The 26943-nt window shown below is 36.8% G+C and overlaps 2 protein-coding genes and 1 long non-coding RNA gene across 4 annotated transcripts in view; 1 reads left to right on the top strand and 2 right to left on the bottom strand.

The window, feature by feature from the left end:
* The window catches only part of LOC144641657 (uncharacterized), a 188607-nt gene that overhangs the window by 148439 nt on the left and 13225 nt on the right, over positions 1-26943 (bottom strand). The gene's annotated exons all lie outside the window — the stretch shown is intronic.
* On the bottom strand, positions 84-9698 carry LOC144641507 (meiosis-specific nuclear structural protein 1-like). Its single transcript, XM_078500517.1, has 14 exons — positions 9530-9698; positions 9155-9376; positions 7459-7518; positions 6802-6869; positions 5459-5561; positions 4814-5043; positions 4007-4082; positions 3421-3561; positions 2826-2875; positions 2267-2324; positions 1640-1762; positions 978-1112; positions 757-882; positions 84-476 (listed from the first exon to the last, which is right to left on the bottom strand). The coding sequence occupies exons 1-14, from the start codon at positions 9530-9532 to the stop codon at positions 366-368; spliced, it is 1506 nt and encodes a 501-aa protein (XP_078356643.1). The 5' UTR covers positions 9533-9698; the 3' UTR covers positions 84-365.
* On the top strand, positions 9953-23221 carry LOC144641564 (RNA-binding protein with multiple splicing 2-like). 2 transcript variants are annotated; one of them, XM_078500601.1, is made up of 13 exons: positions 9953-10172; positions 10270-10347; positions 12259-12297; positions 13198-13209; positions 14036-14098; positions 14519-14657; positions 15159-15222; positions 16431-16515; positions 17167-17321; positions 17691-17760; positions 21157-21197; positions 21503-21572; positions 22153-23221. In XM_078500601.1, the coding sequence occupies exons 1-13, from the start codon at positions 10143-10145 to the stop codon at positions 22204-22206; spliced, it is 900 nt and encodes a 299-aa protein (XP_078356727.1). In that variant the 5' UTR covers positions 9953-10142; the 3' UTR covers positions 22207-23221. The 2 variants fall into 2 exon arrangements, with proteins under 2 accessions (XP_078356727.1, XP_078356728.1); XM_078500602.1 differs by having other exon boundaries at positions 9955-10172; positions 21503-21607.

Here is a 26943-nt window from a genome sequence, read left to right as displayed (position 1 = left end):
ACTCTAATCGCTCAGAAAAAACAGCAATAGATGAAGAAAAGCGGGGTATCGCACTTCTGTACATTTACCGAAATATAAACGAATTGTCACATGTTGAACCTTTATTAGAAAAGAAGCGTTACACTGTTATTTACAAGCTGCTTTGAATTTTGTTTACATATTTATCTACAATAAGTAAACTCGGTATTTTTCCACAAACCTTTAAAGACAAGCTATACGACAAACCTTTAAATGTTTTTGCACAGAGAAAAGTTTAAATTTCAATTGGTACAAACACTATCTTGACAGACCAATATTTTAAGGCCTTTATATTCACAACCTTTTGGAATCTAAATTGTAAATGTAACTGACAAGTCAGAGTTAATTTAATAGCTGCTGTCGTCATCGTCATCAAAATAATCCACTCTTCTTGTTCTATAAGCATCTTTAAACTGTTCGTCAAACAACTCCAGGTCCCCTTCGTCACGCAACACACCCTGGAGGTAAAAAAAATTAAGCAATTAGCAAAATGGGTAAAAAAGACGCAAAAAGACGTAGGTTGGTGGGAGCGAGGGAGAGATGGATGGGGGACGGAGGAGGTGACCTTTTGTTTTTGTTTTGCAACAAACGCATCAAGTTTGCATCCGTGCTGGTGATTCAAAACTTTTTAGGGGTTTGTTTTGAGTGGATGGTTGAGAGTTTATATTTTGTAAGGTGTGTCACAAGATCATGTAAAACATAAAGACACGTGCGCGCACGTGGTAGAGAAACACCCACCTTGGGCAAGAAACCGAGGAGTTTTGAAGCGTGTTCTTTGAGCAATCTCTGTCTTTCTTGTTCAATAATCTGCCTCCTGTAATCCTCCATTCTTTCTTGTTCACGACGAGCCTCAAGCTCTGCCTCCTGCAAACAGAAAAATAAAATCGATTCAAAATTACAAAACAGCACAGCGATTGCTACAGTACAAATTCGTCAGAAAAGAGAACATTTTCTCTAACCCTTTCTCTCTGGAACTGGATTCTCCTCTCTTCAATCAGTCTCTCCACGGCCTTCTTGTGTTCCAGTTGTTTCATGCGCCTCTTTTGAGCGTTCATTTGTTCGATGCGGTCATCTTCGGCAAACTTCTCAAGCATCTGCAAGAAGAACCACGACTGGTGTAAACAAACGATCACCAATACAACAAGATTATAACCCTCCAAGTGCTAGCCTGTCTAACAAAACGAAGAAAATGAAACGCTGTGATAAATCATACTCGTGCACTTCCAACAGATAAACCTTCAAAAGTTTTTAAAATAGTTGTAGTTATACAATGTATAATTATTTCCCATGCCTGGTCCTCCGTTTTAGTCCAAGGGGGGGGGAACTTTCTTCATTCCTGGTCACTCTGCAAAGGGAGGCGAGGGCAGGGGGATGACGACGCAGTCGTATTACTCATTTTAATTACGCTCGCTGGTAACATTTTAGCTTATGACTAAGTATTCGTAACACAATTCCTAATCGTGCTTATATATAATGGTTTTTGTTTCCCTAGGTTTCAAGTGAGCAAAGAATAATAACGGAGAAAATTTTTCAGATCAATCCACACCAGCCAGATCACTCCTCTAATAAGTGCTAAACTTATGGCGCCTTCAATAAATTCAGATGTAAAACCAGCTTTCACCTTTCTTCTAAACTCTTCTTCTTCTTCTCTTTCTGCCTGTCGCTTCATCTCCTTGAATTCAAGTTGCTGTCGGCGTGTATGTTGCAAATCCAACCGCTGACGAAACCTGTTTTCAATCTCCAGCTAAGGAAGAGAGCAACATTCAAGTGTTTAACATTTGTAGTTCATGTACATGTAGAATGCTTTCCATTTTCCCGTTGGACCAAAAGCGACCGACTGTTGTAAAATGAAACGGCATTTTCCGATTAAACCGGCCCAACCGAGTGGAAAGGTACTTTCCATTTTGCATTCATTCCTCAGTGCCCCGTATTTGTTTGAAACTGCTGAACTGAAGTAAGGCAACTTATCAGTTTGTCAATATGGAACGGTAAATTTCGGTCCGAGCGGTCTATGTCGACCACCTCCAGAGGTGCTCCCGAATACCGAACCGAGACGAACCTTTCCATTTGACTTCCGACCGAAATTTCCGAAAATTTTTCGGGAAATGGAAAGCACTTGTCAAGTACTCTCCTTTGTTTTTTATTTATTGATTTTAGTTGTTTTCTTTTCTTTTCTTTTAGACAACAATAAAAAATTATGATGTGTTCAGTACAACATAAAGCGTGATTAAAATGATGTTCTTTTCACCTTCTCCTTCTGTCTTTCCATTTCTTCTTGTTCTTCAAGATAAAGCTCTGTTCGAATTCTACAAAAACAGACAAATAAAAAATGTTTAATGAGTGAGTAGTTTGTGAGAATGTGAATGTAAAAAGTTAACTTTTTGCGTACTGCGACGTTTATTTGTAGGTTGGAATTGCATGTACAACATAAACAAGAAAACATCATCATCATCATCAACATCATTATTTTATTTGCCACTTCAGAAGATTATTTAATACAAATTAAACAGTAAAGGAGAGCGAGTAGACCTCCACGAAACCACCAGGCTTATAAGGGAGGCCTCCTCAAACAAATAAAAATAGTAGAGTACTAGTTGGTGTTTTCATTTTTTTTTAAGCAACAAGCAATTGAGGAAATATTACGCATACTATCTTTTGAGTTTTTTGTCGATGTTGTTGCTGTTTTTTATTTTGCTGTTGGTTGTTTGCATGACGTTTGTTTGTTTGTTTTTTCTTTTGTTTGTTTGCCATTTTATTCCACAACTTTCCGTAGTAAAAGCGTACAACTAATTAGTTTATCTTCGTACCTTTCCATCTCATCCCTGGCTTCCGCTTCTTCTTGTATTTGTTTTGAGAGCTGTAAAACAAAAACAAAAAACAAAAAAACGGTCAAAACTCAGTTTCCACACAGTTATTACATGTGCCTTGCACATGTTGCGACTCGTCATCTAACTAATCTATTAATCCCAGGTAATATTTTTTAAAATAGTTTTAATGATAAAAACATAGTCGTACCGCAATCCAGGAGTATTAGGTTTTAACTGGTTTGGCCGAAAGGTACTCTGGCACATTAGAGTGAAGCGAAATTTTGCTAGTCGCAAGACGAATTCTACCATCCAGTTCTACCTTAGTTGTAACTTTGAAACTTGACGAATAGCGTTCAAGCACAAGAATAGTCTACTTTTACATAGCTAGGCTTGTACAAACACACTTTAAAATAAACCGTTATCGTGAGGCTAGGTACAGAAGGTCAGTAGATAAGGATGCCATTACATTGTCCATGAATGTTAATTGTAAAGCAATGACGCAAGTGTACATTTAACAGAAGGCTTTATCACAGCCTTTCTTGCTCGTATCTCCAAAGATAAAACTCTGAGTTATCTGTCCTGTGATGATTCTCACCTTTTGTTGTACAGCCGCCATGCCTTCTTCTTGCTGTCTTTTCTTCTCCATCCTGTCCTCTTCACGTTGCTGTTGTACTTTTGCAAACTCCAGAATACGTTCATTCTCTTCCTCCATCAAACGACGCTCGTGTGCCTTCCACTAAAGAGGAATATTTACAAAACCATTGAAGATGCTTCTTAAACCACTAGCCAAACATTTTGCATGTACATTGTATAAATTCTCCGATCATAGTCTGTTTATTTGCAGTGTTTTCTTTCGTTAAAGCTTTGAGAAGTACAGAAAAGCCCCCAAAACGTGGAGCAAAGTTTTGCTAAATTAATAGTGCTTTAGCGCCTCGGGCGAATTATCCACTGTTTGTTTTTTTGTTTGTTTGTTTGTTTGGCTTTTTTGTTTTTGTTTTTTGTCGTTTTTGTTTTTGTCCAGTTTGGTACATGGCATGTTATTTAGTTACCTCCTTAGTCGTAATTTTGGTTTCAGGAAATGGCTGTATTTAACAAATACTGTTCAGTTCAATTTGTTTATTCCAAACAAGCGCTGTCCAATTCAATCTGTTTATTTAATACAGTACTATCTGAAAGCTTACCTCATCTCGTTTCGTCTTGAACTCTTCAATATATCTCTGTGTGGCCATTTGTTTCTGCAGCCTGTTTTCAAGCTCCCTGGTGATATAAATAAATACATTATAATTTAAGTACTTTCCTTTAGCTACACTGTAGTTAAGCAAGTACATTGTATATTGCTGTATTGCTTGTTTGTTGTTTCGTAATGGCTGAAATCATATTTGCTCATACAAATGTAGCTTGGTTAAACAATGTGTCACCAAACGTCCCAACCCATAGGGACGATAAACCATAGGCCCCGCCTCCTGCATCTTGAGTGTTTTATGGTCAGCAGGGGACATTAAAGAACGCACACACTTATCGCAAAGTTCCCTGTGTTATGGTCTGGCCTTGTTTCACGGGTTGGTGTTTTACATAGGGTTAACCTTATTGAGCCTCATTCCCCTTGGACAGAATTGTCCAAGAAAAAAATTGCTATGACTATGCTATGACTAATGACAAACCCAGCACAGACCACCAAGGAAACACTTCACCTTAGTTTAGTTTATTTTTTTAGTAACAGAAAAGAGATATCATTGTAAACTGCGAATCACGGGCATTAACTAGATTTATTCATAATAAACAATAGCTTACTGGTTAGCCAACTAATAGCAAAAACTATGTACAGTGTACAATAGTGGTCATCTCCAAGAACAGGGTTGGAAATTAGCGCTCGCCCACTCGCCCCGAGTGCAATTTAAAGGTCACTCGCCCAGATGGCGAGTGCTCCGAAATTTTAGTTTGCAACTTCTTTGAAACTTGTACTGCACAACAAACATCTTGGCACACACCTTTGATCCTCTTCATAAATCTTCCTCACAATTTCATCAATCATGAGTTTTTCTTTCAGGAACTCTTCATAAGCCTCCTGTTTGCGGCGCTCCTTCTCTGCCAGTTGGTTTTCAAGCTGCACCTGATAATGCACACTCTCTTCCCAGCGCTGCTTATCCTTTTCTCTCTCCACTTCCAGTGCTCGCTGGTATTCCTCTTTCATTTTATTGTGAATCTCATCATCTCTTTTCTAGATTTTCAAAATGAAAAAGAAAAACTCATGAGATAGACACAAGCACAGCTGAATTTTGTTTCAAAGAAAACTTATGTGCATACATGTAGACCTTAAAATTATTAGAAAGCAACTATCGTCTTTTCTCTCTACAAAACAAATTGATCACCATAAATTATTTAAAATGTGCAAAGAAAAACCACAGTTACGTCAAAATGGTAACTTAATATCACAAAGTTGAGTTCAATGTGAATTTATATGTAATTGAAGACTAGGAATGTTGTAAAACACTTTCATTAAATACAATCATGTACATGTACATGGTTCACACTGCTGGTTTCTTAGGGTTAAAATTCACTTCAAAATCAATAAATGAAATAATTTCACATTTAAGATTATTTTTTACAATGTAAGAATCATTTCCGGTTCATACCTTTCTTTCAAGTTCCATGACCGTCTTCTCTGCCAGTTGAGCTGATCTTTCTCGGTTCATGTAACCTGCTTTTAGTTTGGCTTCAAGTTCCCTCAACTCAACACTAAATAGATGGTAAAAAATGTTCAAAATTTAATTTAAACTATGAGCAAAGTCAGTGGTTTCACTGCAATGTTTTGGACATTTATCTATGGTCTATAAGGGTGAAGACCATGGGAAGCCTTACAGTTGAATAGTTTTTTAATAATTATAGTAACGTTGAAACTTTGCCAGTGAATAAGAGGCAACTCGGTAAAAAAAGCACACGTTTGACAAAGTGAGAGATCATTTTTTTCCTGCTTGAAGCCAAAAGTTATGTTGTTTACAGCTAGGTAAAATCGTTTCATGGTCTATACTCCTGTTGACCATAAGCTCCTGACCTGAATGAGCATGCAGTAACTTTGCTAGTTACTGCCTCAGTTATTGTAAAATGGTTAATTCCAATTCTTAATACAGTACTATACTCTTTCAAGAAAATAAACCTGTGAAGAAAATATGGAAGTGACTGGGAAATTTATAGCAGGAACAAATTCTGTGCATTATGTTGTTTCAGACAATATCTGTACCCAGTCCCACAGACAATCATTCACTGTCTTCGAGGCACAATCATTCACCCAAGTGTACTGGTGATAAATAAATTTCATTTTGCGGTGACAACTCTTAACAGTATTTTTAACTGGTGCAGATTGAACCCTTATGCAATAAAGTTGTCAGAAATGGCTTTGCATTGCTAAACCATTGAAAACGCAATAAAAACAAAAGGTACAATAATTTTATGCCCAGCAAGCCATTAACTTGTGGGGCGACTGTTGTCTGGCTGTCGCAGATTCATATGAAATTAATTTTCTGTAAAGCCAAGGTGACTGTAAACCATTCAGTTTCAGCTGCTTGACAAATGCAGAAGGCTTGAAATAAAAGTTTAATTTACTTAAAAAATCCCAAAATGTTTTAAAAAAAGCCTTTGCCATATAAAAAAGTTACATTTGACCAAATTTGTGCAGGCATACAATTTTTGTGATTGCCTTGGGCAAATGATTGACAGTTGAATGATGTTTTGAAAAGCCTGGGTCTACACACTGTACTGAAATCCACTGCTGCAAAAGGAAACTATAAAGTTCGACTTGTATTTTTAACAAAGGAGCAAGGGATAGGTGAAACCAAAAAACCTCTGTTAGGGGAGTGTGGATATTTTCTGGAGCAACACGTTTGAAGAGCTATAAATTAAACATCTGTACATGCATGTACGTAGTCTGTGTTCATCTGAGGTACAAGTACAGAATGAAGTAATTATGTGATATGTTTACCTGTTCTCTCTTATCTGCTGTGTGAGTTTTTCGTCACGAACACTTTCTAGTTTCAGCCGCTCAAGCTCCTATTTGCAAAATTAAAATTAAGTTGCAGTCACATTTTGAGATGTTAACAAACTTCAGTTAAATATAATTAGGAAAATTATATCCTTTTTTATCCTTTATGCAAGGAATCATTCAAATTGCTGTGTGTTTATTCATTTCATATAAGTAACTGTTGTTTGCTAGGACACATATTTCTTTATTGCCATTTTTCTTGGACAATTACATGTACTGTATGTCTGACTTAAAGGGGGAAAGGTACAAAGAGGTCTCTAGAACCCATGTGAAGCACCACCCCTTGTGGGTGGCACAGGGGGGTCTGAACCTCTCGCTTCCTGCCCCTTTCTGTAGTGGTTCCCTCGTCTTTGTCCCATATTGCGAAAAATAACGAAACATTGCGAAATTTTACTCGTTTTCTCCCGCCGCCTTAGGAATCCCGCTTCCTGCCCTCCCTTCTCCCACTTGCCGCCCCTTCGCTCCCGGTCTCCCGCCCCCCTGTCCCCCTCCGCACCCTTCCTGCCGGTTTTATTGGATATTTCATTGTCAGACTTACTCCACTTTTGAACCTCAGTCTATATAGCTACCAGCACAAACTTTGCAGTGTACACTAACCTTAGCAAGCCTTTCTTCTTGTTCTTGTTGTTCTTCCCTTTGTCTCTTTTGTTCTTGTTGCTAGAAAGAAAAAGTGTTTTACTTTTCTTACTTGAAAAATTTCCACAAAGACTTAAAGAAAGAGGTTTGCCGATGATTTTAGCAAACACTACAGGACAGTATATCCTGGTGGGACACTGTTCAAATGGAAAGTTTAGACCTTCTCTAAGACTTTTGAGAGCAAACGTCCTCCTTAAACCTTGTTCAAAATCCCTCAATTAATACCCTCTACAATGTACATTTAACAGGCCTAGAGTAAACAGTAGAAGACCTGAGTTAACAAGTTCACCATATGTATATAATTTGTACATGCATATAAGACAGGGCTTAAGTGGCTATAAGCAAGCTATAGACTTGCACAGGTTTGATGTCAGTCTCACTGATAATCTCCTGAAGATTTTCAATCATGCACAGAAGAAAGTATTGTTTTTTCTTAAGTTTCAGATTATTAATAATTCTTATTATATAAACATCAGTGAAATACCAGGAAATCTTTCGCGCAAAAAAGTCATATCTTCACACGTGAAAATAACATGTTATTTTCACATGTGAAGATATCGATTTCAAAACATTTTCTGACAAGTTTGCCCTGTTTCAATGGTGAATGAGCCAAAGTAAATCGATATTAAATCGAAACATCTTTGGATCTTCCTCTGCAATCTTCCGCAATCTTCGGATATCTTCGGAAATTTTCGGAAAAGTTCGGAAAATGTTCGGAATCATTCGTACGACCTTCTCGTGTTCAAATCGATATCCCACTCGTTTGCTACGCACACTCGTGAGATATCAATTTGAACACTCGAAGATAAATTTCATATCTCCGCGCAACCATGTAATATCCTCTATCTAACTATTTCTTTGCATTACTGAAATTTTCAAATGGTTTTCCAAACAGGTCAAATCAGTTTACTAACTCTGCAAGATTACGGGAGAGTTCTAAAGATTTCTTAACAATTCCAATGAAGATGTTATGTAATGAAGCTTTGACTAAAGCCAGGGCTAAACTTTTTAACATTGTGTTGTGAAAGTCAAAAATCTCCAAATCTTGCTTTATAAAGTCCCCATGTCATATATCATTTATTCAACAATGTTAGAATATAGAGCACCCCATGTTAGATAATGTTTTCTCAACACTGCTCAAAATGTGATTGGTTGTTGACATGTAACATTGTTGGAAAGCTAGCTAAACACTTTAAGATTGTTGAATGTTAAACAAAATGTTTTAACAAAATCAAAACATTCATTTAACAAAAAATGTTGACCAACATCATCTAACATAGGTGCTAGAGGATCCAACATTGTCGAGTAAACGAATGCTATACAACAATGTTAAAACGTTTAGAAGGGGCTTAATTCACACCTATATGATTGTACATTTTGTTCACGCATCTCAAACTGTGCCAGACAAAACCTTGACAGATTATGCCCCTGATCAGAATACAATACATATATCCACTATAAACATTAACTGTATAACAACTTGTGTATCAACTATGGATTTTCCACTGATAGCCAAACCAGTTCAAAGCAACATTAATCGTCGCATTGATTGTATTCTGACAATCGGTACATTTTTACAGGTACTGAATTCATGAACAAAAATTAATGCAGCAATTTAAGTATTTTATATTAAATTTATACAGCAGAAAGCATTTACTTTTCTAATTCCCTCGTCCATTTCCCTTTCAGTCGCTTCCTGATGTAGCCTACGCAAAAACCGTTTGTTTTCTATCCTTTCTTCACTGGCCATGTTAGCTTCCAAAGTTTTCTCCTGGTTGATTCGTTTGATTTGATCCTCTCGGGCGATCTCTTTTCTCCTGTTGTCAGCAAGAAGTTTTTGCTGCTGGGCATGGCCAAGGTTCATTCGTCGTACAGAGGACTAAAGGAAATAATGTAAAACGCATCCATAAAATAATTTAACAAAGGAAACTCGACCTATATCTCGATCTTCTTTGACTGAAAATATCGACATAATGCTCGATCGCAGTGTCGATCGCTGCAGAATTAGAAGACGTATACGATCAATACTTACCATAATTGCAACTCAAACTAGCTAAAATACAAGAAATAGTGTACAGGAAATGCTTTAGCTTCTTCTAAAACCACCAAAGTGCAATACAGATGTGGAAAATGCTTGAAAATAGTAAGAAAGTTCTTCAGTACTCAAATCCACTTGCTTGCAAATTGTGTTTGTTGCTGTGACAACCATTCCAGGTAATAGCCTCGCTTGCACGCTCGACCCAGTCTCCCTCGACGCCTTTACTCGACCCAGTTCATCACGTTTCTTATGGCGCACAAGTGACTGAAACCTAATTTACACCCAATTTTAAAGCAAAAACAATGTTTTCCTGCACAAATATAATTGTTGTCATAGCAACTAAAGCGTCTCAGTGGGATTCTTTTCACGTGGAACTTGCAATGGAATGTCACGGGGGAAAGAAAATTCTTACGTCATGCAGAGTTACCTGTTGGTTGTATCATGCAGCTGCGGGGAATAGCAGAGGCCATTTTAATATTGTAGAAGGTTGTAATGCTTTTCATGTTGTTACACTGCACGTTACAAGCACCTCTGCACCTAAAGCACTAACACTGTCACTGAACCGAGCGAGCCTTGCGCACAGCACTAGTGAGGTGCAACTAGGGCCATGGACGTAAAATCGACTTCTGATGACGAGGTTTGGAGCACTTATGCCGCGAGCTTTAGCGCAGATAGATGTAGCAGTGTGTCTCCACACCCAAGCGTCTGTAACATTTTGATGCTTTCTCTTCTAGGTTCGGACCCTATTTGTGAGCGGCTTGCCCATCGATGTAAAACCCCGTGAAATCTACCTCCTTTTCAGAGGCTTCAAGGTACGCTGCGCTTTCTTCGGTTCAAGTGTTTTGTCGCTAACATTCTCAACATCGCTTACGGCTCGGCTGAAAATGCCGAAAAGCGGGGCATTAAACTTAAATGGGATTCGACAGGCCCTGTCTAATATTTCTTTAAAATCAGCTGTCTTCGATGCACTAAGTAAACTCATGTTACCGTTAACTATTTAAATGAGTCTGTCAAAGTTTGAAAATCGACTTGGTCAAGGTCGTGGAGTTCAACTGCGTTTTGTAGAAAACAAATGAATATTGAAAAGCGTTCGTTTCCCTTCGAGTAGCTTCTTCTGATAATAACAATGTACTGTTTTTGTAAGATCTAGAGTTCTTTTGGCTTTGACAAAAGAGTCGAGAGCATTGTTTGAAGTAAGTTGTCTCAACTTTAGTTACCCCGCGAAGTTAGGTACCCAGATTTTGCAAATATTTGCAATGCGTCTTGTGCCGCCATTATAAGAACGAAAGCGATTTACGGTGTTAAGCTAACTCATCGTATATGCAAACAACAAAACAAAGAGGCGGCTTATGAGCTCTTCTTTATCATTTACAGGAATGTACACGGTTTCAAACTTGACGGACAATCGTAAGGTATAGCGGAGGTTGTCTAATTTTAAGACTTTCCGGCGCTTTAAAGTTAAAATGGTTGCGAATTTTGCGCAGTAAAATGAAACGAAGGCGTAATTATCACTTCTCTACGCTTGTGACTCCGGGAGCAATTAGGGACAAGGGAAGCTAATTAGGTTCTCAGAATGAATAGAGAGAGTTTTGAAAGCGACGTGTGGTTAGCGAATATTTGCATTCAGGGTGATTACTTGAGGCGAGCCGGGTGAGCGATACATCTGTTACAGATCCACCTTGAAATCGTAATCTTACTTTTGTAGCTCTAGTGCATATGAGTGCAGATCTTCAAGTACTGTTTACACTTAATATAAAATCCCAAGTTACTTGGAACTCGTCGAGATGTACATTGCGAAAGCAAATCTTAAATATTCCATTACCGATAACCGTATACTCCTATTTACCAACAGTTTGAAAAGAATTAATTGTACAGAGCATGATTTGCAAAATCAATAGCGGCAAATTCACCACACACCGCTCAAAACACAATACGTTTAAACTGATCTCAGGCAAAACAATTTTATTTTGATCATCAGTGATCTACTTTAAAACTACATTCTACTTTGTGCCCGCTATATACATATTAACATTATTATTTTCAAGTTATCCCAGATTCTGAGTCAAATATACTTCTTGATAACTTCATCATTTGGGCGGTTCGTAATTTACATAATTTCGTCGCTTTTGCCATAGTTTATTTTCCTTCCTTCGAGCTCGAATACCATCCTATACGATTATTTTAGTCAAGAATGCATAGCCGAAGAGATAACTATTGGTTGTTGTAAGTGACATTTCCTCAATACGGTATTCGTTCCGTTCCTCAAACAAAAAATACATATTTTGAAAACATATAGTCAACTTCATTCTCAATTGATTTACTTGGCTTCTTTGCATAAAAGCAAAACATGACATTGCATACATCCACAATATTGAGCTCGTGCAAGATACGGTCAAATATCACTCACCGCAGACGGAACTATTTTATAAAGCTCTTGTTAAAAAGCGTGATTACAATATAATGTCATTTTCGTTCTGATTTTTATTAAGAATTTTAGACTCGAGTTAACCGATTCGTTTTGTTTGGGTTACCGATTTATTGTGGATTAAACCTTCAATATAACTGTTTTTATAATTTCACGTTGCCAAGCGAAATTAATGTTTTCCAGTCAAGCTGTCTCGAGCTAGCGCCAAAACTGTTGATGTGATAATTCTGCATGGAAAACCCAGGTATTTTAGCGCAAAATGAAAGATTTTACGGTTGTTTCTTTTTGATTGTTTCAGGGATACGAAGGATCACTACTAAAGCTTACGGATAAACAGGTTAGAATAATAACATGGCAGGGTGGAAAAAAGTAATTATCAGTACACTTTGTGTTCGGCTGTATCCTGTTGAATAATACATCCGCAGCGTTATATTAACTCCGACTGCAGTTGATAAATGCGGTATAGCACTACCAGACCATTAGACCCTTCGTGAAAAAAGGCGTGTTCTTCATTACTATATTTTATATTTTCTGTAATCGAGACTGTTTCTTTGCGCTCTAAAAATGCTTTTGTGTGCAATTGCCAATTCTCGTTTTTGATCTCCTCCCGGGCCCGGCTAAGGTATTGGATATTCCATAAAAGTTAGTTAAAGTTTTTATACCGTACAAATTTGGTTTAGACTATGGGAATTTTTTTTCAACCGTGAAATAATTTTTTTCAACATTGACAACGTTAAACACTTTTTGCCTCCTTGTGCGGGAGCTAATTAACAAAGTTAATCGATCTAAAGAAAGCTAAAGAAAGCACAGTGTGATTGTTTCTGTTTTTAGAGGTGCTTTAACAAAACATTCTGAATCAAGCTGTGAATAGAAAATTTTCAAGGACATTTCCCACGAACGAAGTTTAACGAGATGGCTTTTGGCTTCTTTAGGTTAAACTGAAGTAGAATGCCATCGAGTCTGTCGAAAACAGTCTTACATTATCAAAACTTTGTGATCGAATCACGAGTTAGAATAATAAGTCATAGTTTACTGGAAATTTTTTTATTCTAAATTATAAAAGTTAATCAAATATGAATGGATTATGTACAATAAAAAATTTAAAAAGTTCCTTGCATGCTTTTCGTGGCCTTTTAAATACTAGGATTGTACAACGGGTATTCCCATACCGTTTCCCTGCACCTGATCTATAAACTGTACTGATGCAATTTTTCTTTTTATTTGTTCCTTAAAACAGGGCAAACCTTCGGTAAGTATTATATGTTGTCTTCTTAAAAATATATGCGATGTAGCGATATCGTTTGATTTTCAATCATTTTATAAAGGCACAAAAATGACCTTTCACCAATATAAAGAATTTTGCCATCCACTCCACGATGCATTTAAATAATTATAATTGTCACTGCCGTTATCTTTACTATTTGTCATCTGCAGCTGTAGCATGATAATTATATTTTTCATGAAGCATTGTCGTTGTCATCATCACCATTATCACCATCTAACCATTACCAGCATTATCATCATCATCATCATCGTCATCATCAATATCTTCATCTTCATCGCATAACTATCACCATTATCACCGCCACCATCGTCATAACCAGCAAAAACGTCTTAAATATGATATCAAAGCCTTATAAGTAAATACATGGTCGGTGGAACAAGTAAACGCACGCAAGAATACTGGCGTTTTGACTTTTCAAAATTTTAAAATGTAACGTTAGACCGCCTAAAGTGATTACATGATAACTTCAACACCAACATTATCACTTTGACTAATTATGATCAGATAAGAATGGTTTCACCAAAATATATCGGTCATTGGAATAATCTATCATGATTATCATCAACATCACCGTGAACATGATCGTTACGACCACAATCAATAGTACTATGGTTTATTAGATCGTCAATCTATTTAAAAAATTTATTCAGAGACAAATTGTCGTAAATATGTCCATTTATGCTTTCTAATATCCTTCAATTTGCGCGGTTTTCTTCAGTTGATAAGATTGTCAATCTGATTTTATACCACTCGAGTAATCCAACTAACAAACCCACTTTTTTTATTTCAGCCAGTAGCGTTTGTCACATTTGAAAGCAGAGAAGAAGCAGAAGAGGCTAAAGCTTCGTTACAGGTACGAAAAAAACTTTTGACTGTGGTGATTTGTACATTCACACATTAAATCTGCTTGCAGCTTTAATTTACGCTTCTCTCAATCCATTTTCGGCCGTTTCTATGCTGAATGATTTAGAGTCAGATACTTCTCCCTTCCCTACTCCGATTTTCTATCAAAAACTCTAGTTCAGTTTGAGAACTCTTTTTTGATAACTGCGAAGTTCATGTACATTGTGTGTAATCGCTTTGGATTGTTTTGAAGATCAGGAAATACTACATTAACGAAGGTCGGATTTACACATGTACATGTTTAATTTTATGTTGAAAGGAAGTTTTGCCATTTTTTTCTTGTCACCATGCATTACGGTAATTGATTACCGATATCATTTTTAAAGTACAACGTTTAGGAATAATTCTCTTTGATTCATCTCTTTTCCAGGGTGTTCGATTCGATCCAGATGTCTCTCAGACGCTTCGTTTGGAGTTTGCTCGTTCCAATACGAAGGTATCCAAACCGGTGAATAAGCAAGCCGTATTGACCTCCGCTCCACCCTTTTATCCTCGGGAGCCCCAGCTCAGTAAGTATTAAGAATGTTTGTATTTGATTCAGTTTGCAAATTTTCCCTTAAAGTTATTCCTGTTAGCTATTCAAGTTGAAGCGTTTTCAGTTTATTTAAGTGTAGCTTATGGAATATTTTGGTGAGACACCATTATCTCCGAAAATTGTACTGTTGTTTATAGCTGAGGATTTTACATGCCTCATTACTGACGTTCTATGATTTTAATTTGAGTCTAAATTAGTGATCTCGTTTAAATTTGAATCTGTATATTAACCATTTGATATTGTTGCTTAAAAACCCTTTTCAGGGATACTTTTAAAGTGTATCCATGTACGTATGTAATTTTAGTTTGGTGCACGTATTGCGGTTTAGCCTGTTGAAGTTTTTGATGGTCTGCGGTTACGACTTTTTCTTTGGAGAAACAAAGTAATACAACATGAAAATGGCTTTAGGGAGAAGTTGAAATTTAGGATTTCCATGTTTTTTTTCTAATCAACTTTTTCATCATATTTATTTTAGTGCATGCAGACCTTACTGCGGCTGGATTTTTAACGACACCGGAACCAAGCCTAGCGTATCCTGCGTAAGTAAAACTAACTTCATTCAATAGGCCTCATGCATGATAACGTCATATGCATAATATAAAAGCTGATTCATGCTTTTATATCAAGCCGGCTTGACTATTGTAACAGTCTCCTATTTGGAGTGCCTGAACGCCATCTTCAAAAATTACAAAGGGTTCAGAATGCAGCTGCGCGATTGATTTTCCAGGAGAGCAGATATTGCCACATCACACCTCTGCTCAAGTCATTGCACTGGTTGCCTGTTACATATCGTATAGTTTTTAAAATTTTGTTGATTACTTTTAAAGCCGTACATGGTCTTGCTCCAGCCTTCATAAGTGAACTTATTTCCGTTAGAGAAACTGCTGGAAGACATTACCTGCGTTCCAACAATGGTTTACGCCTTAATTATAGCCAAAGTAAATCACTCGCAACGCTTGGGGATCGCTCTTTTCATGTGGCCGCCCCTAAATTATGGAACGATCTTCCAAGTGAAATAAGAAACATGCCATCTCTGCAAAGTTTTAAGAAAGCCATCAAGACCTTTTTATTTTTAAAAGCTTTTTAATTGTACATTTCTTTTTATAGTCATATGCATTTTAATCTTTTTTAGCTTGTGAATTTAAATTTTAAATTTTTAGTTTTTTTTAACTATATTGTAATGCGCAATTGAAAATTTTTAAATTGATAATTGCGCAATATAAGTAAATTATTTATTATTATTATTATTATTATGCTCAAAATTCTGAGCCACAAATTAAAGCATATTCACGTTTCATGTTTCGTATATGAAGACTTCTTCTTCTTTTTCTTCTTCTTCTTCTTCTTCTTCTTCTTCTTCTTCTTCTTCTTCTTCTTCTTCTTCTTCTTCTTCTTCTTCTTCTTCTTCTTCAAGCTTCTTAGTTCCTTCCGGAACATAAGTCCGACACCATCGCTTTATATCCTGTTTCTTGGCTACTTTCTTGGCAGCAGCCTAGGATACATCTTTTTCTTTCAATTCTGCAATAGGGCCCTATCTAATTTATCTGACGCACAACAGCACAGTATAGATTCAAAAAGTCGTGAACTAGCCAGATGATGTAAATGTTCCATTTCTTGCGCTTAATTTTGCGTAGTGCGCAATCAAAAAGGAATGATTTCTTTAAGAGTTATTACTGTTATTATCAGTAATAAATTTGAGTTTTCTGTTTTTGTTCTGATTATCTGTGTTTTTTGCCATTTCTAACAGGCCGTTTTTTAATGACATCATGACAGCAGCAGCAACAGCTCAACACACGTTTAACCATCATCCGTCAAACATTCTACAGCTGCAAGTAAGTTTGTTCCCTTTAATTTCCAAAGATAATCATCATCAAATTTCTAATTCTCCACTATGAATATTATAATAACAACTGGTCCCGGAATAAGGAGAATTTGAATACGTGCATTACAAACTCAGTGGGACTAAAAGAGGAGATGCTGTTCTACCAATTGTAAGCGTACCAAGTTAAAGATGATTTTCAGTCTGTACTGCGCAATCCGCCTGCAATGTTAATGTGAGTCACACGAAGGAATGTTTACGAGGAAAAATAAAAATCCGGGACAAACTTACCTTTTTCTTCATTATTAGCACCGGATATCCTTGCAAAACAATGATAACGAGTAGAAGAACCTCGACGCTATTCCAAACTGACATTTCAGCTCATCGAGCATTCCTAAACGAAACGACCCGTAATGCCGGACCAAATAATTTCATGTACGCTACTACCAAAAAAACAAAAATGAAAACAAACCCCGAGACTGCGACTACGAACTAAGTTAGCGTGGGAAGAAATAGTGGTAACAAAACAGTACAGAAGTTTAACTTAAAGTTTTGCGTAATAACAAAGATCTAATCAAGAAATCTGTTTTCTGTAACCTATACATTGAAACCTCAAAAGTTAATTTACTTTGTTGTGTTTGCGTCTATCATTTCTTCTTTGCAGGCTTTCCCTCAACATCATCCAATCATCCCTGCATTGGCGTCACCGACAGCTCTTCATCACCTGGCCAACCTAGAAAATCCGCCATGTACTACGCTTTTTGTAGCTAACCTGGGTAAAGGAAGCTCTGAACAAGAACTGAGGGACCTATTTGCCAAGTAAGTCATCAATGATAGTAGGTATATTCGCAAAATTGGGCGCGTAAGCATCGGCGCGACGAGAGAACACGACTATGATCAAAGCTTTGTTGGCAGTATTTCAAAGCTTTCTCGGAAAAGCGTGTACACTAAAGGCCCTTTGAATCTCATTCTTTCTCAATGAATTGGATTTTCATTCTCAAAGTCAATCCGGTAAAAACTGTAGTCAAGTGCGTAACAAAACCATGACAATAGTCTGAGAACTCTGTAAATTCTGAGAAAAATCTCGGAGATTTTCACCGAAGAGAATGATTTTCTAACTTTTTAATTGGAATTAATGGCTAATTAGAGAGTAGTGCATTAAATTGATTTTCAAATTTTATTTTGCAGTTTACCAGGCTTTAAACGCCTGAAAATGCACAGCAAAGGAAGCAGTCCAGTCTGTTTCGTGGAATATCTGGTATTTGTTTTGTTAACAGATCGATCTTCAGATTTGACTACGAGTACGTGATCGAGTACGAGTACGACTTTGGAATTTCAACACAATCATATCCCCCCAAGCTATAACTCTTCCCTTTTGCTGACTAACACATAAATAATCGTTAAGGATAAGATTGGTGTGATAAGTGATTATAGGAGACACACGAATTCAGTTTGAAAACTCGTACTCGTACTCAATCTCGCACTCGTAGTCCAATCTGAAGGTCGCTATAAATATCTCTCACAAGGACACTACATTACACTTTATTCCCTCTACTTGTCACCCTTATTACCCTTTTAATTTCTTGTGTCTAGTACCAGTATGACTGAAAGGAATTGAGAACGAGACTGTGTTTTAATATAATCTCCACAAGTAAAAAAGCACATCGAAGGAGAACGAACTAATGCTATAGTAAGAGGATTTGACAGGATAAGGGGTTCGACAAAGTAATCTAAAGCAAGAGTATCTTGATTTACGTAATCACATTAACTTCAAGTAAATTAGATTATTATTTGGGCATCAAGTGGAGAAAGTCTCTCCTACCCCAACCTTTACTCCCACTCCCCCAGCCCCCTTGAAAAACAAATTTAAAACAAAAATGCAAGCAACCAAAATTATGTTCATAAAATTTCTAACCTTTCTTGAAATACCACTTCTTTTTGATTTCCTATAGAACATCAATTTTGTTGGCCATTAGCGGTAGTAGATTACCGGAAATGCTACTATGTCTCTAATAACTATTCAAAGTGTCTATGAGCCACTAAACTCGGAAAATTTATTATGAAACAAGAATCGAAAACAACAAACTGACAAATAGAGATTTGCTAAAACAAATGATGTTAAACTTTCCACAATTCAGATCACTTCACTTAGTTTCATTGTCATCAAGCTGCTCATCGAGAGCAGGTTGTTTGGAAGGTTGGCAAAATAATAATATCATCAGAAAAAATAAGTTTTGGGGCGCGATCCATTGGACCAAATTTTTCGGAAATTCCGGTACAAAATCAAATGGAACAGAAAGTTTCCGGAAACTCGTTTCGAAAATTTTGGTCAACTTCTGGAGGTTGTCCTCAAATTCCGGAAAATCGGAATTCTCGGAAAATCCTGTTCCATTCGCCAATTTATGCTCGGGCCCAGTTTTTCCCAACCCGGAAATCGACAAAATTCGACATGGCGGTCATTCCAGCCATCGACACTGATCAGTGTTCGTCTTGTCTTCTTGCGGCAGACAGCTTATAAACTGCGTTATTGGAACACGTGTGCTTAGCAAGCTTTGGTAAGCAGTTCGAAAATACGTGCACACCACGTATAATTGTCTTAAACGAATGCGATAAGAGCACATCTTGTGCATCCAAATGTTTCCGTAGATGTCATAAAAGCAGACGTATGTGTTTCCAGTGTAAACTTTTCGCATTCTTTACGTTTAAAAAAGCGTGGAGCTACGTTTTTGAGCTAAGTGAAAGGATAGATGGCTTCAGAATTTATCAAGAGGGAGTAATATCTTCAGTTTTCTTTACTGTTTGCGGGAATGGAACTAGCCTGGCCGATTCAAGTGGAAAATACCGTTCCATTTGACAGATGAAAATTTCGAAAATTCAAACCGAAAATTTTGGTCCAATGGATCGCGCCCTTGGTTTATTTCAAGAAAACTGACATTAATACAATATTTCGGCTGGTAGTTAAGCATGCATGTACCGTATTTATTCGGCTATAAGCCGAGACCCTAGACTTTTAGTTTTTGGAACCAGTTAGACTCTGACAAAAAATAAACCCAAATCACTCGGCTATAAGCCAAGACCCAATTTTTCCTTCAAACTATAAAACAATCCACGTACAGCGAATCAACATATTCGTTAAATCACAACTATGCAATTGAAAAACAACAAATCACTGATAAAGAATGAATTCATTAATAGAACCGTACACAATTAAGCGTGACAAAACATTCACCTGAGTTCAGAATCCCGTCTCAAACAAACACGCATTCTTCTGAAGAATTAAGCAGTTATCGATCATCATGCCAAAAGCTACTGGTTTTTAAACAACTAAACCTTCAAATTGAAAGTTGTTGACGAGGTAGAGACAGTTCAGAACAACTGCAAAATCGCCAGAGAATACGGGATGATTGCTGATGATTCAGTGAATCTTCAGTTCGTCGTAATTCGCCAGGTTGCTAGCGAAAAGATCAAGCAGATCAAGCGGGTGAACTTTAAATGTCATCAAAACGAAACATGTGCTGTTACCAGTATTTGTCGAGTATCCTCAATCCAATCAAACTCTTCTGAAGTGCTTTCTTTTAGCAGAGAAGTCGTGGTATTTTAAGTTTTAGCTTTTGAACAAAAATATTACATGCAACCGATTTCTGTCAGATCGTGTTGCAATGTTTACCAAGCGCGTGGGAAAGATCGTTTCTGATTGGCCAGTTTCTGGTGTCGCGACAACAAGTCAAATAGATCGATTCCTTCTTGACCCTTCTTCTCTTGAAAAGTCACGTTAGCAGTGATTTTGCAAATTTAAAACTAAACTTAAGGAAGGAACAGAAGGAAAGGAACAGAAACAGTCTGAGGCAGAAATAATTATTGTAGAAGAGATTGCGGGGAAATTGTTTAAGACATGCGGGATTTCGAATGCCCTCATCAGTTCATAAGACGATCACGTACGCCGACAAAACAATAATATTCCAGAGCGAGCCGATGGAGGACGAGTTCCAGCCTAAATAGCGATGAAAAGACGAATAAAAACTTAATTCCTAACGTTGCGTCATTAAACCAAATGGCTTTTTAGGAGCCGCCGCTAAAATAAAAGGTAATGACCAAAAATAAATACAAACGTCATGGGCTCCTGCAAACGTTTGTTAATTTTCGTTTGTTGATGACCGCTCGGCTTATGAATGAATATTTCATTCAAATTGAACTTTTTTCTAGTACCATCTATTTTTTTTTTCGGAAATACTCGGCGATAAATCGAACCACAAGTTTTGTTGAATTTTAACCAGTTCTCAGTAAGATTTGGTGAAAATATATAGTCTTTGTGTACTTCATATATGCGCATGCGTTCAGCACGAAATTCCGTGTGCTTGGGTCTACGCCTGGAAGAATGCATACCACAAGGAGAACATTGGGTTTTCAGAAACAAATATATAGCCTTTGTGTACTTCATATAAAGTAACAAAGTAAAGTTCGCGTTTTAGCCAACCCCCTGCCCGCTTCACAAGATTAATTGATTAATTCAATTTGATATTAATTAATTAATTCAATTAAAATGTTTAACAGGAAACGAGTGAAGGAGTGAAATCGGCCCTCTCACCAAAACTCGGAATTTTCCGAGTTAAAAATGGCCGAATTCGAGAGTAATATGGTCTTGTTTCTCTTACAGGATGTTTTTACTGCGACTAACGCGATGCACACTCTTCGAGGGTAAGTATATTTCTAATCTCGTCACTTTTATTTGGATATTCTGCCTCGTCCCCAGGCGTTCTTTTCTTGGTCTTGCGCGGTGCGCTTTGCGTTGTGGGACCATCTACCCCCGCGCTCCCTGTTTTCCCGCCAAAACTGACCGGCCGAACGGCGCCTGGGGACGAGGCAGTGATTATCACAGCTGAGAAAGACATAAAACCAATTCTACACTGACCAATGAGGTATACCACACTCTTTTTACACGGAGCATACATGTATTTCAGTGATAATGTCTTTGACGTGAATGAATTTCTTTCTTTTTGTAGCCATATCATGCCGTCTTCGATAGAGAAGGGCGGTATAAGGATAGAATACGCAAGGACCAAAATGGGCGAGGTACATGAGTGACTCTGTCACGCCATCTTTTTTAGGTACATCTTCTCTCCGTATGAAACATCTGTTGCATTGTGTGTGTATTGTACCTACTCACTTAGTCACAAAATTTGTTTGCTTCAAGAACGTTAGCTAACGTTGTTTGTCTTCTTTAGTGTTTGTCAAGTAGGTTTTAATGTTTTGTAACACACAACAAATAACATTATTTTTATACTGAAGGGGTATCCTTCGTTATCAACTTCATTATTATTATCATTATCAACGTCCTCTTCATTATCATTATCATCATCAGGTCTTGCCCACAGTAATATTGGTTACAGTGTTCGTTCAGCTTATTGTGAATTTTTATATTCAATTGCACTTAACGTGTAAACCTGGAAAGAATTGCTTTAATATTCAACACTATGCAACGTTTCTGATGAAATATGTATTTGGCTTTTGATCAATTGCTATGGAAACGAATCCAACCAGAAGCGGCTTTAGTTTTCTTTGATATAATTTCAATGAAGGAAGCTATTTAACCTTTTTTTAATTATTCCCTCCTGTATATTTATACCTGATGTTTTATTGTTTTGCTCTTTAGGGACGGCTCATATTTGATGGCTTTGGTGCAGTACCAATGCAAATACAACAATGAAATCACAGGAACAAACGAAGTTCCAGTCAAATGCTGCTCAGTGAGAAATGTGGGGAAATTCCATTCAAGAGGCATCTATAATTTGTTTAAAAAAACGTCGAGAACTGTGAAGACCTATGTTTTTAAAAGCAATTATTAAGAGTTCTTGAAATTGAAATTTCCTGTAAACTTAAAAATGTTTTCTGCCTTTAATAAGGTAAATCAAAGTTTTAATTTTAGGAGAGCTTTCAACTGGCAAGCAAGGGTTTAGATGGCCTGTTGAAATAACGAATTTATAACCCGTGCCACATAAAACTCTTTTCTTATCATGGTAGTCCGTTAAGGTAATACATATTTGACGTAGTGAATATATGAAAGTCATATATGACAAACGGTAAAAACCCGCATATAAGAACCTACATTTTTCTAAATTAGCCCTAAAAGGTTCTTATATTATTGGTGTTGACTTGGAAAATAACATGTAGGCTATTAGGGTTCTGAAACGGGTTCTAACAGGGTACTTGTTGCTGGTAGAGTACTGGTGCGGTGAAATGGTTATACAAAATATGTGTATAATTATGACTGAATGACAGCAATCTAAACAAATACAAACCATATTCTAATAAGATTATCTTATTTGTTCTTCTTAAGTGTTGACTGAATTTTCCAAAATTCGAATCTGTTTCAAATTTTTCGCTAAAACAGGTTCTTCAGTCAGTAGGTTCTTATATGCGGGGTTTGACTGTAAATCTTTGCAGAAAAAACTGTACGGAGTAAAATGAAGTTAATATACAAGGATTCTTTCTTTCCTGAAAAATTATTATATCTCTTTTTTATTGTTGTTTAATTTTATTTTTCATGAGCGGCTATTTTCTTACAAAGGACGAGAAATGTCTCAAAATTCCAATTGAGAAGGTGACTGTTTTTAACTTATTTGAATGAGGTGTGATTCGTTTTCATCTGTTAACAGGTTTCAGTCGAAGTTGTAAATATTATTATTATTAATATTTTACATTAAAGTATTTAATGAAACCATTATTGAATAGTACTTCTATTTGTGTTGCATTTGTCCGGTAAACGTCTTGTTTTAAGCCAAGTGCGTTTAACTTAAAGAATTTAGTCTGTAAAATTGACACGAACTCCAAAAGAACTTGCTATTCCTTGCGCATGCCCAGATCTACCAGTTCTGCAGTCTCGTTCCCAGAGCCTGCGTTCCCCTCATCCAGCGGTCGGGAAACTCAACGGCTCAGGCCCTGGACGAATCCAAAAACCGGAACCAGGAAATCCTGGTTCCGGTTTGATTGTGCGCGTGCGCCGGAGATTGTGGTGAAACGAACAAGTTTTCAACAGCCAATCAGATTCAGACGCCTTTGTGGCGGGCTTTCAGAATAGCCCAGAGGTCTCGATCCCTGGCGCAGACCAGAAGGATCGCGGCCTCTAGGGACGAGATTGCCAGTTCTGCAGAGCCTCCGTTTCTTTTGGTCACGTGGTCGGCGAAACGGATGGCGCTAATAACACTGACTACCGATGTCGTAAAATCCACGACATCCAGTAACGCATGCTCGGTGCATAAATATTTGTCTGCGCCTGCTTAGTAAAAGAAAGGGAAAGGCTGGGGCTGAGTGAGAAGAAAAGAAAGCATGAATCTTCATGCAATCATTCATTTATTCTTCATGCATGATTCAGATTTTTGAGGAAGGCTGCTTATGCACAAACACACAGAGGCTTGTTTTAAAAACAATCGGTCGATAACAATTTAGGGACCTAAGAGGGTGCGATTGATTGCAAGATGGCAAAGGTTTAATTGCAATTTAGTGGTTTTAACATTTAAACACAAAGTATCTCGGTCAACCACATTGCTTTGAAAGCGCCGCCATTTTATGAATGGCGAGTATCGCCCGAGAATAAAAGTTCTTATCTGGGAATAAAAGGTGTTTTTTGGTGGAATCGTAAACTTTTTAAATAGGAATAGGTGACAGTTAAGATCAGTTAATGTATTGTCGATCAAATCACCGCCAGTGAAAGAAACTACAGCTTGGGGAGTTGTGATTTGGTCGATCTGAAATAGTGTTCACCGGTAATTTAGCGTTATCCGCACGTCCAAAAAAATTGATTGATCCATTTATATTTAATTTTCTAATCAGGGTATTCAGAAACAACCGGTAATTCACTTTATTTCTTGAACAGAATTGCGAAATTTGTTTAACGTTCGCAGACTCTACAGCGTTTTCATCTAGATAAAATACCTATGATTTCTTTTTCTTTATGCTAAATCGTTGCTGGACAAAAACTCTCCGTCTAGTCTGATATCAATGTATTCGCCAATTCTTGTAAGGTTTTATTAATAGACCTGCGGCATGGTTTACTGCGTTTATATATTGTAACGTTTTTTAATACTCTATAACTTTTTAATGGAGGACTTATTGGCAAAGAGGTGGGTCAGTTGACTAATTATCACTGATTTCGGTATATCGGTATGGTCAATTTTTTGCGTACGGCCTTGCATTTATATAATGTTGTGCTTGTTTGATCACCGTGATTCGGCGGGGAATACCTTCAATATTTTTTTTTCTTTATTTAATAGAAAAGTGTTACACTAACGTGTCATCTAAACTGATCGCTACAAAAAAAGACTTTTCTTTTCATTTTCAAAGCTTTCACCTGCAATTGTTTGGAGAGTAAAGCAAGCAGATCTTATCGAATGTCAGAAGGTGTAAGCGTAGTACAAAGCTTTCCAGATGAATTCTGCTTATCTGGCTAATTGACACTAGTTCAAACCAAAGAAAATACTATTTTATATATAGATGTAAAAGAAGCAGAAAAATGTCCGTGCAGTTGGCATTTCAAACTACAGTGGAAACGATCGATTTCTCGAATCTCCCGATATCTCGAACCTCAAACATGTTTTTCGTCTTTCAGTTGAACAATGCAATTTCTCCCCCGATCAGCTTGAACTCTCCAATTTCTCAAACCAATTTTTGTTTCCCTTAGTCGTTCGAGAAATCGGGATTCAACTGAATAATTAAGCGACCAGTCCCGACATTACAGAAAATAAAGGGTGGAAAACCAATACACAACATAATTAGTCGGTTTTTCGGCTTTGAGATATCGGCACTATTAGCGACTTCAATGTTGTGACTTATTTTAAAATTTAACGACCTTAAATCAATTCGTCTCCAATGCATTTCAGTTTAAATTTACAAAAAATAATAATATTCCTTACATCAAATAGAAACTTAATTATTTGTGTTGTTTTAAAATAGGGTTTGCGGCTCCATTTTTTGATCATGACAAATTTTTAAAAGGATGTCAAAAAATCGAGAAGATTCTAGCTAAGAAACGCAACGGGGAGCCATTGTTTACAAAATTCCAATTCCAAACCTTGATTTCGTTACAAAGAAGCTGTTTTCGTTTTTATGATTGCTTTTATTATTTCCTTTTATCATTTACAATGCGTACATTCATATGCAAAAGTCGTGATTTTATTTCTGAAATTGTTACCACGACTAGAAAAATAACCAATTTTATTTTTTCTTGTGGCTTGATTTTTTTGTGATGTTCCGTTTTTAAGTGTTTTTTTTTTTTAGAATATAATCAGAGCGGGATCTTTCTCTTTCAAGGACCGAAAATGCGTCCAACACTGCATAATGTAACACTGGATAAAAATCCAAATAAGGTTACAAAAGGTTATCGCAAAAAAAAAAAAAATAAGACGATTAAATATTCCTCGATCTTTTGTATGATATTTTATGGGCTTCTTTTAATCAAAAGTCGATATATTTAAGCTAATTTCCTTGTTTCCCCAAAATTTAGCGAATTTATACTTTCCGGTGGAAAGATTCGCGAAGACATCTATGTGGGCGTTTAAAACACAATAAACTGTCCCCGTTACTGAAGCGTCGGCTACTTTAATAAACTTAATTGTAGATGGACTGCAAGCACAAAGCATTCCTCGCAACTGAAAAAATAACTAAGGCAGGTTTTGCCGGCTTACAATATTGACAAAAACAAACTCTCTGCTTGTATTTGCTGCGTGGTTTTAAATAGTTTAAGGTTGCCTAGATACTGCATTAAATTATACAAGATTTTCCGAAATTGATTAGATGAGATTTAAAAGTAATCGGAGACATTTTGACCATAGTTATTTCTTGATCGGAACTTACACAAACCGTGGCTTTTAAAAGTGAAAAAAGCTTTAAATATTTAAATATAGGTGCGGCTAGTTTTAACATTCAAATTCTGTTTTCCAGCTGCAAAAACACCGGTGTGGGGCCATGTCTTAAGCTTTCAAATTATACAAAATGATTGAATAGGCACGATTTTTTGTCTTGCGTTGTTTCGGATTTTTCTCTTGATCCCGACCAAAAAACAGTTTCTTAAAACAAGCTATCTAAAGCAATGGTCGTTAATTCCTGACAAAATCGTTTAAGACAACGCAATAGCGTTCGAGAAATAAAATAACGTTTCATAATGGCAGTGTAAATAAATGCTTGCGATTAAAAAAAAGTCAGATTTGCATAATACATGTACGTGGCCATTTTTTGGGGCTACATTCATTTTTGTTTCCAATTTACATCACCGGGTCGCATGAAAGCACTGAAAAAATACTATGTTGATTTAATTCGATTTTCCCTTACAGCTCAAGTAAAATAAAACAATGGCAATGTTTATTAATCGCAAAAGATAAATTGTTGATCCAGTATCTTTTGAACGTGTTTTGCCTTGAAACGCGGTGCCAATGAAAACCGCGAAAAATCT

This window comes from Oculina patagonica, chromosome 2 (genome assembly GCF_052425735.1).
Source record: "Oculina patagonica isolate OP01 chromosome 2, crgOcupat, whole genome shotgun sequence".
In the NCBI taxonomy this organism is placed as follows: domain Eukaryota; kingdom Metazoa; phylum Cnidaria; class Anthozoa; order Scleractinia; family Oculinidae; genus Oculina; species Oculina patagonica.
The sequence above is the reverse complement of the archived record's forward strand: the minus strand, read 5'-3'. Positions and strand labels throughout refer to the sequence as shown.